Below are 17,348 nucleotides of genomic sequence, written 5' to 3' on the forward strand. Positions count from 1 at the left end.
AAAAGTGTGGAAGAAAAAGATGCACAACCAACCGAGAGAACCACAGCCTTATGAGGATTGTCAAGCAAAATCGATTCAAGAATTTGGATGAACTTCACAAGAAATGGACTGAGGCTGGGGTCAAGGCATCAAGAGCCACCACACACAGACATGTCAAGGAATTTGGCTACAGTTGTCGTATTCCTCTTGTTAAGCCACTCCTGAACCACAGACAACGTCAGAGGCGTCTTACCTGGGCTAAGGAGAAGAAGAACTGGACTGTTGCCCAGTGGTCCAAAGTCCTCTTTTCAGATGAGAGCAAGTTTTGTATTTCATTTGGAAACCAAGGTCCTAGAGTCTGGAGGAAGGGTGGAGAAGCTCATAGCCCAAGATGCTTGAAGTCCAGTGTTAAGTTTCCACTGTCTGTGATGATTTGGGGTGCAATGTCATCTGCTGGTGTTGGTCCATTGTGTTTTTTGAAAACCAAAGTCACTGCACCCGTTTACCAAGACATTTTGGAGCACTTCAGGCTTCCTTCTGCTGACCAGCTTTTTAAAGATGCTGATTTCATTTTCCAGCAGGATTTGGCACCTGCCCACACTGCCAAATGCACCAAAAGTTGGTTAAATGACCATGGTGTTGGTGTGCTTGACTGGCCAGCAAACTCACCAGACCTGAACCCCATAGAGAATCTATGGGGTATTGTCAAGAGGAAAATGAGAAACAAGAGACCAAAAAATGCAGATGAGCTGAAGGCCACTGTCAAAGAAACCTGGGCTTCCATACCACCTCAGCAGTGCCACAAACTGATCACCTCCATGCCATGCCGAATTGAGGCAGTAATTAAAGCAAAAGTAGCCCCTACCAAGTATTGAGTACATATACAGTAAATGAACATACTTTCCAGAAGGCCAACATTTCACTAAAAATGTTTTTTTTATTGGTCTTATGATGTATTCTAATTTTTTGAGATAGTGAATTGGTGGGTTTTTGTTAAATGTGAGCGAAAATCATCACAATTAAAAGAACCAAAGACTTAAACTACTTTAGTCTGTGTGCACTGAATTTATTTAATACACGAGTTTCACAATTTGAGTTGTATTACTGAAATTAAACTTTTCCACGACATTCTAATTTACTGAGATGCACCTGTATATGACTTCACGCTATATAGTATGCAATATTGTACATTATATATTTTGCCTTATTATTTTAATCACATTTTAGCTTTTTAAAAATGTACAAATTTCACATTCTAAATAAATAATTAAAACCATATTTTAAGAATCAAATTATTTCTACATAACTAAAACAGCAGTGTAGCTAGACCCTGGCTGATAGTGCTGAAGCCCCGAATCTTTTGTTAATAGCACTGAATGTTTTTTTGTGATGAGAAACAGAAAAAAAAAAAAAAGTAAGGCTTAATGTTAATTACATCAGGGTACAAAAGCAACAAGGCACGCTTCAGTTCTGGCTTCAAATGTAATTTAATTCAGATCAGTGAGCCCCACCTGCATTAAATGACAGTTGGCACTTTGACTTTTACCTGCTGTTCACGCTCAAGTTCATCAGACACATTACGAATGCCTTGTGTGGGAGCTTTCTATTTTCTCTCATGGGGGTGCAGCTTTTCTGTATCAGAGGCAATGAGGTTTTATTATGAAAGCCTTATTTCTAAATATATAATCTATAAGCCTCATTTCTAATCTTCATTTTTTTTAACAGTCCACACACCAATTAGATTTTAATGCATGCACCAGTCATCTTGTTCGGTTATTCGGGTTTAGTTGGGAGTCAGTACGCGGGAATAAAGAATGTTTATTGCACTGGAATTTCCTCAAACGCAACTCAAAATAGCAGCACAGTGAGCTATAAGCCTAAATAGCACAATACATAGGTCTTAAAATGATAAAATCTCACATTAAAATCAAACAAAAACGCTCTGCCCGTGCTGGTTCGCATTTCCATGTCATGTGCGTGGAGTTAAACTGCTGCGTTTAAATAGCCTCTTTGGGGTGCCTTGATTTTTAAATGGTTTAAAATCAAATGACATTGAACTTGTCAAATTATTGTATATAGAGTTGAAGTCAGAAGTTTACATACACTTAGGTTAAAGTCATTAAAACTCATTTTTTAACCACTCCGCAGATTTAATATAAGCAAACTATTGTTTTGGCAAGTCGTTTAGGACATCTACTTTGTGCATGACACGAGTAATTTTTACAACAATTGTTTACAGACAGATTGTTTCACTTTTAATTGACTATATCACAGTTCCAGTGGGTCAGAAGTTTAAATTCATTAAGATAACTGTGCCTTTAAGCAGCTTGGAAAATTCCAGAAAATGATGTCAAGCCTTTAGGTAATTAGCCAATTAGCTTCCGATAGGCTAATTGGAGTCAATTGGAGGTGTACCTGTGAATGTATTTTAAGGACTACCTTCAAACTCAGTGCCTCTTTGCTTGACATCAAAGGAAAATCAAAAGAAATCAGCCAAGACCTCAGAAAAAAAATTGTAGACCTCCACAAGTCTGGTTCATTCTTGGGAGCAATTTCCAAATGCCTGAAGGTACCACGTTCATCTTTACAAACAATAATATGCAAGTATAAACACCATGGGACCACACAGCCATCAGACTGCTCAGGAAGGAGATGCATTCTGTATCCTAGAGATTAACGTAGTTTGGTGTGAAAAGTTCAAATCAATCCCAGAACAACAGCAAAGGACCTTGTGAAGATGCTGGAGGAATAAGGTAGACAAGTATCTATATCCACAGTAAAACGAGTCCTATATCAACATAACCTGAAAGGCTGCTCAGCAAGGAAAAAGCCACTGCTCCAAAACCGCCATACTAAAGCCGGACTACAGTTTGCAAGTGCACATGGGGACAAAGATCTTATTTTTTGGAGATGTGTCCTCTGGTCTGATGAAACAAAAATTTAACTGTTTTGCCATAATGACCATCGTTATGTTTGGAGGAAAAAGGGTGAGGCTTGTAAGCCGAAGAACACCATCCCAACCGTGAAGCATGGGGGTGGCAGCATCATGTCGTGGGGTTGCTTTGCTGCAGGAGGGACTGGTTAACTTCACAAAATAGATGGCACCATGAGGAAGGAAAATGATGTGGACATATTGAAGCAGTATCTCAAGACATCAGCCAGGAAGTTAAAGCTCGGTCTCAAATGGGTCTTCCAAATGGACAATGACCCCAAGCATACCTCCAAAGTTGTGGTAAAATGGCTTGAGGACAACAAAGTCAAGGTATTGGAGTGGCCATTACAAAGCCCTGGCCTCAATCCGATATATATTATATCGTGGGCAGAACTGAAAAAGCATGTGCGAGCAAGGAGGCCTACAAACCTGACTCAGTTACACCAGTTCTGTCTGAAGGAATGGGCCAAAATTCCAGAAGCTTGTGGAAGGCTACCTAAAATGGTTGACCTAAGTTAAAAAACTTAAAGGAAATGTTACCAAATACTATGGAAGTGTATGTAAACTTCTGACCCACTGGGAATGTGATGAAAGAAATAAAAGCTGAAATAAATCATTCTCTCTACTATTATTCTGACATTTCACATTCATAAAATAGTGATCCTAACTGACCTAAGACAGGGAAAGTTTTCTACAATTAAATGTCAGGAATTGTGAAAAACTGAGTTTATGTTTATTTGGCTAAGGTGTATTTAAACTTCTGACTTTAACTGCAATTCAAAGCAGTTCAAATTATTTTTCTCGTGCCTCCCTTGAAGGGCACCCACAGGTTGACTGTCGGTCAAGATTAAGATCAAGAAAAATATTTCACATCAGCAATAAAATCTGATAAAATTGGAATCATAAATTGTGCTTCTTGATCTCATATTACGCAAAAACACGCAATTTTCCCGGCTTGTATAGCTAATGCGTATGCGCATGCACATTAGTGAACTGATTGACAGGCGATGTCTGTATCTAAAAGGTGTTTGGCTCTTTTAGCTGTAAGGCGGGACTTCATTTCTACATCCGTTGACCGTTGGGCGTGAGAGCTTCTTGGTTGGGCGTTCCAATTTCTCCCATTGATTTAAATAGAAGTGGCCCGTCTCTGCTAAATAGTCTCTGGTTCAACTGAATGAGGAACAAATGCGTTTTTCTGCACGCTCATGATCCACAGCATGCAGGGAAAGACAAGGCTGAATCCAGCTTCTTTATTGCCTACTTTTTATTCAGTAAAAGTGTCTCGGTGCTTTGACGCTACACAACTCTTTCACTGGCGAGTGAATTGTTAATATTTACTCGCTAATGGCTAATAACAGACATATTTTAGTCGCATAGCGTGAAATTTAGTTGCATATGCGAGTGATTTACTCGCTAGGTAGAGGGCAGTCTTTGTTGTAGGGATAATAATAGACTAATGAATGCTAACAATATGATGATATAATGTATATTGCCAGCATGCATTATAAAACAGCAGAATCTCGTTTTTTTATAACGCAAAAATAAACGGAAGTGGCTTCAGTTACTACATTCAAGTTTCACACACTAGTTATAATCTCTAATTCTAAAAAAATATTTTGTATTTTATTTACTTAATTTCAGTAAATTATGCAGAAATGTGATTAAAAACAGCAAAGAATTAGAATATGGATGATGGCAACATTGCTAAGGTCAGTAACGTTTTTAAGGCGCGGCTTAGTGAAGGGTCGATTTGAGACCAAATTTACGCCATTTTAAAAATAGCCAGAGACAAGTTATTCCACTGATAGCTACAAGTGACATCAAAGCACAAACAAACATAAACATGCTATCTTACACTGGTGCGCTTTGACTTTTGTGACTGACATTTACACAAAGAAGCTGTCCAAATCCCAAGCAGGTGGCTGAGTGTTAGTTGGTGATAACTGTGGTTCTGTACACTCCAAATATTTAAACCAAGCACAAATAAATTAAAATGGCTTAGTTTTTATACCAGCCTGGTGGCCTCAAAATGTGCCCCAGGCTGTATAGCTTTATTTTAGGAGTGTTTACATATGGCTGAGGCAGCTGCCAAGCTCTTACACTCTTTGAAAGCTTCCAGGTCTAGCCAAGCTTCTAGCATACAAGCTTTTGAAACATAATGTACAGCTTGCTGAGTAAGGGTGGCAAGCTGCCATTTATGACTTAATAGAGTCCCACTTATAAGAAAAGTCATACATATATATATATATATATAAAATCTTAATCAGTATTTTTGTCTTGTTTCCTAGTAAAATTATCTAAACATCCTTAAAACAAAATACATTTGCTTGGAGAAACAAAATTGAATGATCAATATATCTTGAATTAAATATTTTTGCATATAACCTCCTGTTTTAAATAGTTTTTCATTCTAGTTTTAAGAAATGTCCCAATGGAAAATTAACAGAGTATTTGAGAAAAACAGACAATAAACTTAATTCAAGATATAGCCTATTCTTTGAAAACAAGTCTTATTATCTTGCACAAATTTACTTCTCATTTAACTGTATCTTGTTTTAGGGATGTTTGTATAGTTTTACTGGGAAACAAGACAAATGCTATTTATGAAAATCATTTTTTGCAGTGTGCTTTTAGGCTAAGCCCATTTGTATGTGCATAGAATGCTAACTGTAAGAAAAGGTACTGAGGCAGCAGCACACAAAATAGCTAAATCACAATAAAGAGGCATATTAGCTTAAACTACTTCTATAATTCTTCTGTTTTACTGTCTGAGCAGCTCAAAATGTCACCAGGCTGACAACCATTGGGCATAATTAGCAAACGCACAAATGGCTAAATAATGGCATAAACGAGGCAAGAAAAGGGCATGTGTCTTTCAGGGACCACAGACTGTAATTTCAAAATCGATTAACTCCTACAGAAGACAGCCAGCTATCCTCTGACATCAGGGCTTGGGAATAATAGCCCCATCTCCACTTGATAAATGTCTAGGCTCTTGAAGCACGAAGGGGAAACAATGATGAAGCTTCCTTTCAGCCAACAGCAATATCCAGATACACTCTTCAAGAGATGCGAATGATTGCTGAGGTGTTGTGAACCCCTGTAACAAACACTTACCACCCACACAAATCTTGAATAATTTAACTTTGAACAAAAGCTCTGTCTGTTGTGGAGGGGAAGATAATATGAAGATTCCTGTCAGGAATATATCACTTTTACGATCAGAAGGCCAGGGATTATATGAATCAACAAGGGCGGCATTTCCAAAAGGTAGCCATCGCAAAACACAACCTAGTAATATGGCCATAGCTGGTCTTCCAGCCTGGTCTGTTGGCTGGTTTTTGGGGGTTTTGGGCACTTCTCAGATAAAGAAACTGAGAGACGAGCCAGACCATCTTAAACCAGCCAAAACTAGCCTAAACCAGCTAAAACCAGCTAAAACCAGCTTAAACCACCTAAGACCAGCAAACCTGACTTGTTTAAGTGGTTTTGTTATACAACAGGGCAGCTATTTAGAAAACCTTGCATCTGTATTGTCTACCCATGATAATATGTGAGTGTGTGTGTGTGAGTTAAAGCAGTGTTTCTCAACTGGTGGGTCTCAGGTCTATTCGGACTGGGTCGCGGACAGCAGGGAAAGAACAATGCCATGGTTCTCCAACTGAAGATATTTCGTGGCCACCCAAGTGATAGCCTATTTAGGACTGCCGAGGCAGATTTAATGATAATCTCGCAATCAGCTAAAGGCTTCTCATCTGCACTTTCGCACGAGTGTAACGAGCTCACGATCATAAACTACTCTTTTCTCTGGCACGCACGTGCAACAACCGGACTTCCCTCGATATTGTGGCACGCAGACCTCAAAACTGATGTGACCAATTTCAATTCTAGTGAGACTTTTCTAGTTTAAAACGTTACTGAGGAAGTCAAGTCAAACCTCTGAAACAGTAGGCATCCCTGACATGCCAAACAGTACTGAGGAAAAGAGCAACACTGTGTTATGCGCTAATTTTTTTAAATTATACATCATCACCTTTACAGAATTGTTTCATGATTTTACGAGTAAAAGTAACTGTTATATTTTGACAAAATGTTATAGTTTTATATGAAATAAAGGTAGAATCTATTAGACCTCATTTTATATCAACAGTGGCATTTTTCAAGATGTGTTTCAGCTAGTATTTATTTTTCATAAATACTATAATTTGTAATTATTATTACTTTTATTTAAGACTAGCTACACTGACCAAACCATGGTAATGAGGAGCCTTTCCTCCTGTGTAATATGTATGTTCTGTTTGAATTATGTTTGAAATTTGAAACAAACGGGATACTAATGGGCTCATATAAGTAAATATGCTCTTCAATTTTTAAAAGGGGGAAGAGAAAACTTCCTGTCGCTTTTGTTGTTGACATCATCAACAAAAATAATGTCACTTGATGCATGTCCTTGTACTTGAAAACCATGAACAAAACTATGCAACATAAAAGGAAATGCGACCCAGGATACATTAAATACAGGTTACGTTTTTACTATGGTGGGTTGCCACTTGATTTCCAATGTAAAATCTGGGTCCTGAAGCAAAACCAGTTGAAAACAACGGAGTTAAAGGTACAGACAGGAGCAGTCTGGCTGTGCTGTCGCACACCTACAGTATATGTTAATTGTTAATAATCATAGGACATTAAAAGCTCACACAGCTGATGTTATTTTTCATTTAGTAGTTAATTTAACATGCTATGCTAACATGTAAACTAACATGCTTTAGTTATATAACATGTTATAGTTACATGTTATTTTTTTATCATGTTTATAATTTGGTTTATTATTATAATTCTGTTAGCTTTCTTATTTATTTTATTTATTTTCAAAAGGGAGACTTTTTTTACACATACTTCAATTTAAAAAATGGTTTCAAGTTTCAATTATAATAGTGTTTGCTCAACCAAAAAAAAAAAAACCTTCCGTTTTCACTCCTTTAAGGGTCATTGTAACTGATAATAGTAATTATGTAATACCGTATACCGTGATACCGTGAAACCGTGATATTTTCTGAGATGGTTATCGTACCATGAAAATCTCATACCGTTGCAACCCTACATGTAGATACTAAAATGCTTTACCCAAAGATAAGCCTGAAACAAGAATGTTTTCCCTCTCTCTCGCAACCCATCCTGAGTAAATAATAACACATCTGTCTCCATGCACTATCCCTTTAGATCTGCAAGCCCTGACCTGACAGAACTGGAACACCAACCTGTTAACTTATAAATGGGATATCGGTCAATGCTAGAGGAATAAATCCAGAAGGAAGAAACATTCCAAACATTCCCTTAATTTTAACGCTAGTTCAAAGCTGTTTTTTTCCAATATTGTTTTTCTGACAACACAAATCTGGATTACTTGAAGACATTATAACCTGCACCACAGAGTTTATTTCCCTGGACACTGTGTAGATTAAACAGAGGCAGCTAGCATGCTAGCAACTCTGAACAACCTGTACCCAATGATAAAAAACTAATACAAGCACAATGTTTCTTTCAGTCAGAATGTGAGCTAGCATAGCAAGGTTTCAGCTGCTGTACTTGCAGGTTTTTCACAGCTGTATAGATAAGAAAGACAGCAGAGGACAGCTAAGTGCACTCTCATCAGAATTAGCCCTTAGCATTAATAGGAGAAAAGACAGATAAGCAGGACTGCATAAAATGGGTTTAAATCAAGCGCTATGTGGCCATACTTACAATATTGATAATGTAAGGAAGGGCCTTTAATTTGTTCAAAGCAAACATACCCCCAAATTAAAAGGGAGAGGGGAGTGACAAATGAAATTTCAAAGAATCACAATACTGTATTTACAAAACTGTACCAAAAATGATAATAACTCATTCTAATATTTTTGGTAAAAAATGTTCACATTAATTATTTGTGCAAGAAAACAAAACATAATGCAACATTAGGTCAAAAAACTTGCTACATTTGTAAGGATGTCAGTACAGACCCTTTTTACAGCGACACTGCGCAATGACAAACGCTGGAATCAAGCTACACTACTACCTCCTGTTATGTTTTTTTCTGACACTGATGTGTCTATGCTCTACGTTACTTTTATGGCTCTTCAGTGTCCAATGAAGCTAAATGAGAAACATGAGAGTAAAACACCATAATATATCACAGTTTTGAATCGCAATCACAATATTATCATATTACAACCTAGATAACAATAAAATATCATATTGCAAGGTCCCTTATGATTCCCACTCCTAACCAAAATATATTTAGTTGGCAACTATCCAGTTTGAACAAACGTACAGACAAACAGGCAGAGAGCTTACCATCATTAGTTCCTTCTGGAAAGATTTTTTGTCCTTCGTCTCCATGTTGAGGCAATCTTCCTTCAGTTTCTCCAGCACAGAGGCAACCCTCTCTGGTTCACTGTCCAGTTCTGCATGGCAGAAATATGTCAAAGGAAGATTCCCATAGCCCAGAGCATCAGCAAATGCTCGCCAGTTTCCCAGATTTTCCATAAGTATCGTCCTCACAGAGGCGTAAATGTAGGTGAGGAACTTGCAGGGCTTTAGGATTTGCTCAATCAGAATTGTGGTTGTAAGATCCGGCCCACAGAAGTATATGGGCTTAACCTTTCCCAAGACCAGCACATTTTTGACATGTACAAGCCCAATCTTTCCCTGATAGTATCCAATGTACCACTCTTTGGTCCATAGTTGTCCTTTAAGTTTGATCTTCTCCTCGCTGAGTAAGGCAATAATATCCCCTTTCTTATATTCCAGCAAGTACTGATTCTTGGTTTGCCTGATAATGGTTTTGATCAGTTTGCCAAATTTCAAGTTAGTGATGCAGCGCTCCTGAAACTGTGGGTATTTGGTGGTGATGGCCAATGGAGACAAAAGGATTTTATCGACTTCCTTCTTCTTCAGGAACCTCCTCTGGCCATTGTTCCGCATCCCTGTTTTAGGGGGCGGATGTGGTGTCTGAACGCAAAATTGCGCAAGGATGAAGTCCTGATCGTCTTTTACCTGGACACGTAATGTGAAGTCTGAAATCTCATCTGCATTCCGAGAAGTAATCATGTAGATGAGCCGGCTCACCTTGCCCAATTTTACCTGAAACCCACGGACTATCCTAGCCTGCTCATTTGCCTTGACCTCATAGTTCGACATGTTGGAGTACATGCCTATCTGCAAGTCCTGAGGTCTGTTAAGGACAAACTGGTGCTTACCCCACAGTTGTAGTGTAACAGGTGGGGCAGACTTTGCTTGTTTCCCAACCTCACTGACAAGTAGAGTCTTAGGAGCACAGTCATGCCCAAAAATTGCCACCACAGTCTTAAAAGATGGATGAATATGCTTGGGCCCATAGAGCCCCAATGTAACTTTCTTTACCATATGATCCCAAACTGTTGAATTGAAGGACACATGCTGAGTCTGGACGACAACTGCTACATACATGCATGGCTCCATATTGTGTAGCTGAACCTGAATCGTATCACCGTAAATGTAAGCTTGTGGAACCGGGGAATACGGTCCCTCTTTAAAATCACTTCTCACACACAAAACCTCTGCAATTTGATCAGTCCTAATCGCCACTGACACTTTTATCTCCAAGGTTATGAATGATTTTATCTCCATGTTACTAAGTTTGATTTCAACCACAGGACTGACAGTGGTACATCTGTCATTGTTAAGCTCTAAGGGAGGATCTAGCAAAGCTTTCATTGAGATTTGTTGAGTGTCACCTACTGCAACATGGCCTTCAGGAACATGAATACTGATGTTAGTATCTGGGAGTTGGACTGCCCCTCCACAACTGTCCAACTTGCAGACAATGTTGGTCTCTACTGGTTGTGTTTGTCCCCAACCTGGGTTTTGCCCTAGGGACTCCAAGTCATGGCAAGAGCGTGCCAACTTTCGGTGGTTTAACCACGCTGTCCTAAAGTCCTCTCTGTTTTGAAACTGCTCCGGTGAAGGAGCCTTAAGTCCAGAAAAAAACCCTGATGAGAGCAGTGGAGGATTTGACTGAGCTTGTAATATTGACAACTCTGACAAACTATAAGACCTCTTACTCCGAAAAAAGGGATTGTCCTTGCGGAGCATCTGCAAGGCTTCAAGATCAGGGCTGGTGGATGAGCCATCAAAGACACTATTGCTGTAACCTTTTGAGTTGCTATTGCTGCTGGTTGTGTTGTTGGAAATGGGGGCGGAAGGCGCTAAGGAATCAAAGAAAAGCAAATCCAAGCTGTTGCATTGGTTTGTCTTCTCATTGCTGTTCTGATCAAGAATGTCAACCATGGATCCATTAAGGAAAGGGTTGGTTGACGAAAGCATGGAGAAGGGGTTGTTATTGTCATAAGGCAGGGACGGCTTGAGGAACAATCCATTCCACTCTCCCAGAAACTCCAACTCTTTTGCTCCCTCCTCAGAGCAGTCCCCAAGATTGTCAATCATTCCACTGTCACTAAGAGAAGAGTTTCTGTAGTTGATTGGCTGAACATATGTGGAGGGAATGTATCCCATCTCTTTGTTGTTGTGGGCATACCACCATTCCCCACCAGACGTGTCCAGCACATACAGATGATCACCTTTGGAGAACTTGAGAGTGGTGAAACTGGATGGACAGTAATCCTTTATGGCAACTACTTCCTGTGCGGTCCCGAAAGAAGTCAAGGGGGCCAAACGCAAGGCACTGGGAGAAGGCACTGCAAGGAAAGAACAAAATGAAAATAAATAATGACTGATTCTAGGGCTGCAACTAATTATTATTTTGATAATCGATTAATATTTGATTATTTCTTTGATTAATCAGAGGAAAAAAAAAAGTCTTATTAATATGTGATTTTTAAAAACACAAATGATAAAAATTGTAATGATTTGGTTAGATTTATGGTACTGAATTCAAGAATCGATACTCTCACATAACTTTAAACATAGCCTGAATCATGAAAAGTTAAGTTTGGATGTTTTTTTTTTTATTATTATTATTATTACTTTCAGGACATATGTAAAACAGTTATTTTCCTTTACTTGTAAAACTTCACAAAAAGTACTATTCATTAAAGTGCAAAATGATCCATCAGGGATGGAGTGAGACTAAAAATCATCCCAGCAGAAGGCAATGGTGACACCAGAATACAAATATTAATATATCTGCTCTACTGAAAATACATAATTATGTTAGATACATATGCTGGTACACTGTCACTAATTATATACATTTTAAATATTTTAAATTCATATTCTAAGTTTATAACAGTATTGTCACAGATGATAAATTTCTAAACTATTCTTTTCAAAACTAAATTTTTAATGGTAGTGTATGCTTATCCAGTAAAAAATATTTGCCATAGAATAAATTTACTGGTGAAATCAGACATTACATTTGGCATTATAGCACTATCAAATATCATGACCCTTAGCATTATTATACATTATACTCAGTATTATATGCAGTTCATCATAGTACAATTATCTGTAAACACAGTGCAGATTCACTATATGTGCTTACAAGATGAGGGGAAACCATCTAAAACACTTAAAACCTGCACACGTATGCAGTATGATGTTGCACAATTACTAAATCGCAAAGCACACTTTAATCAAAAAGATGGCGCTACCTTTCTCTGTTACAATCAGAGGTTTAATTGATGCATTTGCACATGCTCGCTTGCTCAGTGAAGTTTAACGGAGACTCGCTTGTGGTAAAGGCGAACAGTTTTGCGAAATGGAAATATGCGCCTGATTTTAAATTCATAAAATGCATACATTATAAAACATTAAAAATAGCAGTAAAATGTAAAAGAAGCACTGAAGAGAAACAACTATCTAGCACATCAAACAGCACAAGCAACTGGTCCACATTTAAACTGCATGCTTATTATGATCTTCTTTGAAGTGTTTATAAAGTGCTCTCGTGCACTTGACTACTTTGGTCATGTTTTTTCCACTTCAACTCATATCATGCAAACACATTCTTCACTAGGCTGTAAAGTGATGTCACTGATGGAGCTTCTCTGTGCTCCCTGTACATATCCAACTAGTCGATAATTACATTTGTTGTTAATCGTTTTCATTTGAGATTATTATTCAGTTTATCAATTAGTTGTTGCAGCTCTAACTGAGTCATACTATACATGGCAAATCCAAATCAAATGTTCGTTTAGTTGACCCAAAATTAAAATCCTGTTGCTCAAACAAGAAGGTAGCTGAGAAAATAATGACTGTATTTTAATTTCTGGGTGAATTATCCCTTAATTTGCAGTGCAATAAACTGACCTTTGACATCTAAGAGACTCGCCTCGGTCACTCCCTCGTCAATGTCGATGAGGGTGCCCTCTGATTTACATCTCGGGAGCACATTGTTGTTGTTTGTTACTCTGATCCTGTGGGCGGCCATATTGTTCCTTGCATTGGTTACGGCGCTATTTCACCATGGCTCCACACCTGACATTTAGACATTGGCAGTTTTCCATTGTTTTCTTGCTGAGGAAACAAAAAAGGACAGGCACGATCTTGATTAGCTTTGTGAATAACGACAAAAGCCTGATGCATTGAGTATGATGACACAAGCTGCAATCAGATTATTGGATCATTAAGACAAAACTCTTGAGAGAGGTTGCAGCAACAGATTAGAGGGGTATAACTAAAAGGACAAACTGGGACAAGATGTAATTCAAAATGTATTGCAGAAGATTAAAACAAGCTTGAGTTGATTTACTCTTAATCTTGGCAGAGATTTATGCACAGTTGTCTGTTTGATGTTGAGAGAAACTGTTGGTTTAGGATTCAAAACAAATGCTATTACTACATACTGGTTCATTCTGTTTGAAATGTCTTTTGTTCCCTTGGCATCAATATTGTTCTTTATAAATTTCAATTGATTCTGTCATACTGCAAGGTTTCACTAAGGTAACATCTATGGCTAAGAGGAGGAGAGTAAAGGAATTTACTTCAGATGAGAAATCAATATTACATAGCCATAAGAATGTGTTGCCATCTCCTACAATGACCATTTGTGCTTTATCTTTGACCTTGACTTAATTTAATCATTCAAACAACAACTACTTTGATGTCTACTTGACTTTAATCACTCAGAAGACAGCTAACAGAGCTTAAAGTGCATTTACTAGGATAACATGCAAAAATAAGTTGTTGTAAATAAAACCATAAGTAAATAGGGGTTGTTTCCTTACTATGTAGAATAATCTTCTAGATTAGGCAAAATGCTGTGTAAATAGTAAATAGGGGTTGTTTCCTTACTATGTAGAATAATCTTCTAGATTAGGCAAAATGCTGTGTAAATAGGATTACATGGACGGTAACATTTCCAAAAAAACTACAATCATTCACTTCAGCATGAAAAACCACTTAGGTTTAAATATTCAGTTAAATAATATTATATATATCAAAGCTATACAGTATACAACAAACTCAAATAGTATGCACATTTCCATTTTAGCAAAGCGAATTAATAAATACCATTCTAAAATGAACATTATATTTTCTTGTGACAGCATGGTTCCAGTTTAACAGCATCAAAAAGCAAAAACTTCTCTTTTGGAAATTATTGCGGTGCCATATAAAATGATCAATATTCGCTTGTTGTGGATTAGAGGTGCTATATTTTTTTCTGATGATTTACGGTCTCTAACAGTTTGGCTTTGGGGGAGAAAACCAACTCAATTTCCATGCATGATTGCTTCAACTTCTTTTGAGACGATGAGAGCTATTAATCTGCCCTTGACGTGACAGACATGCAAAACAACACAGAGATGTAAAACAAGCTATAATTAGTCTAACTAAATAATCAAGCAAGCATGAAAAATATATCAAACAAGGCCAAAAGGGGCAGATTTACTCTGTGTATGTTAGCTGATAATAGCGGAGATCCAAAGGCAATTTACCTCAGAAAGTTATGAATGAAATTTGAGTTCTACAGAACAGAAACAAATATATACATGTTTGGAACATGCAGTAAATCATAAAATAATTTTCATTTTTGGGGGAACTATCCTATTAAATGTAGGGCTGGGTATTAATACAGATTTCCAGATTCAATACGGATTCAATTCGATTCCGATTCACAAGCTCTCGTTTCGATTCAATTCCGATTCAATATAAATTCATATGGGTTTATTTCAGTTATGATGTCCCTTTTGCTTCCATATAAAAAGAAATTATCTCCCAGCTAATACTGTTAATTATACAGGGGACCTATTAACTAGGTACATTAGGAAAATATTAATTTGACTAATTATATTTTATTATTTTGGCTTTTTAAAAATGAGCAAATAAATATATTTAATCAATAAATAAGATATTATATTTCATATATTATTTCTGTTCCATATTTATTCTTAAATTGCAAAATTTACAAATTGTAAGTATTTACATGGATTTGTTGAACACATGCTAAAACTGCTACTGTCTCTTTAAGCAAAAACTGAATTTCTGTAAAGAGCATATGTAGAAGAACGCATGTTAATGGGAGAGGACTCAAATGGATTTACCTCATCTGTGCTATGCGTGATTAAATTTTTTTTTTTTTTTTTTTTTTTTAAATCAACAACTGACTGTAAAGAACAGAAAGGATATTAAAAGTGACAGTATTCAATTACAAATGGGTTGCATGGATCTCGTCTTGGACACAAATTACACAGAACAACTTTTACTCTCAACATGCTGTGAAAGGATCTCTCTGCTGAACACTTCACGACTAAACTACATAATTACTGGTGAATGAAATGTAAACATTTACCAGCCAGTTACCAAATATATTCACTTTAGTCACACAGCACAAAATTTGGTTGCAAATGCGAGTGATTTCCTCTCTTTGTAGTGGAGGGTTGCGCATTGAGTGAAAGATCGATCTTGGGATTTAAGAATCGATATTGTTCAAATGAAAATCATGATTAATCTGAAAAACAATATTTTTACCCACTGCTAATTAAATGTATCTTGCTGCATACAAAAGCAACTTCTAGTTATATAAATAATACTGAAAAGTCACTTTAGAAGGAATTTTGACCATGAATTTGAACATTATGTGTGGTTCTCTGGCTCTGTGAAGGTTGAAAGATATTTAAAAAAAAAAAAAAATCCATCAGTGGATAAAGGTCTTGGAGGGAGGTCCTTTCATCTGTGATATTTATATCTTGATGAACCCTTCAAAGAAGGTAAGCATCTTTGGCATGTAATTTTTAAAAACCTTTCACACAAAGGATTTTCTTGCCAAAGGATTTATTGCAATCTCAACCCCTTTTGAATATCCATTTCTATTTATCTACTAATAAGTGCCGTGAAGTAGGTCACCAATACCATTTGGCATTTTACAAGTTCCCATCAGTCCGACCCAAAAAGGTCTCCATCATGCTTTTAAGTTATTCATAAATCAGGCCATCAGATGCTGTCAGTTGATGGAGAAAGTGCATTCAAGGATGTAGATGGAACTATGAAATTGTGAAAATTATGGCACTGGCTTCCCTCGGCTCCATTCGATCAATAAAACAATTTCAAGGTCTCTAGGGTCACTTCACTTTGAAGCACCAAAAATAAGACTCCAGGGCATTTAAGTTTGGAGGACCAAAAATAAAGATCTCATTTTATGCTCCACGACACCACATCTTGCAGGGTTTGATTTGTGACTCCAAAGTCATGTCAGCAGCAATATGAGGAGGCAAAGCAAGAGCAATTGATGGATTAGGAACCTAGAGTACTGACAAGGATGTAATCATCATTTCTGACAACAGCACCTGGGGCACACTACTGACTATAGAGTGGTGTGTACCCTATGTCTCTCTTTCCATCTTCGTTCCTAGAAACCCCTTTTCTTCCTCTAGCATCTAGTGCCCCAGGCTCTGGCGATAAAGCAATTTAGAGATTAATGTGACCATCGCATGGGTACACGTCATGAAATAAACCAGAAACACACTTTCACAAGTAAGCAGATGCGAATGCTTGGTCAACGCATTTCAAACAGGCTGTCCAATTGAACATACTTAAGGTGAACTGTTGCTTTGCTATTGTGGTAATAATCCTCAGTATCCCCTTTTCTCCCAATTTTGGATTTCCCAATTCCCAAATCCTCAAACTGGGTGGTGGAGGACAAGTCTCAGTTTGTCAATCCACGCATCTTATCACATGGCTCATGGACCTGGCTGGAGTCACTCGGCACGCCCTGGATTCCAACTCGCGACTCCAGGGGTGGTAGTCAGCGTCAATACTCGTTGAGCTACCCAGGCCCCCAAGAGTTGCTTTTTGTAATTTACGAAGTAAAATTATGTTTTGGATGTTAGAAATTTACTTGAGTAAGAGTAAAAAGTACCCACCATTAAACTTACTCTTAAAAGTTTTTTTCCAAAAAGTTACTTAAGTAAAGGAACGGAGTAAACGTAGTGTGTTACTACCCACCACTTACTGTTACTAT

At 37.5% G+C, this 17,348-nt stretch overlaps 1 protein-coding gene across 4 annotated transcripts in view; it reads right to left on the reverse strand.

The window, feature by feature from the left end:
• The window catches only part of LOC127438765 (SH3 domain-binding protein 4-A-like), a 46,824-nt gene that overhangs the window by 14,690 nt on the left and 14,786 nt on the right, over positions 1-17,348 (reverse strand). For 3 of the 4 annotated variants that reach the window (XM_051694603.1, XM_051694602.1, XM_051694605.1), the window contains 2 exons: positions 13,199-13,405; positions 9,245-11,625 (listed from right to left, as the gene is read on the reverse strand). In XM_051694603.1, coding sequence (XP_051550563.1) covers positions 9,245-11,625; positions 13,199-13,319 — 2,502 coding nt within the window. In that variant the 5' untranslated portion in view covers positions 13,320-13,405. Of the gene's footprint in view, positions 1-8,809; positions 9,044-9,244; positions 11,626-13,198; positions 13,406-17,348 lie in introns of those variants that run through there. The other variant, XM_051694606.1, reaches the window with a different exon arrangement.

Source organism: Myxocyprinus asiaticus, chromosome 50, assembly GCF_019703515.2.
Source record: "Myxocyprinus asiaticus isolate MX2 ecotype Aquarium Trade chromosome 50, UBuf_Myxa_2, whole genome shotgun sequence".
In the NCBI taxonomy this organism is placed as follows: domain Eukaryota; kingdom Metazoa; phylum Chordata; class Actinopteri; order Cypriniformes; family Catostomidae; genus Myxocyprinus; species Myxocyprinus asiaticus.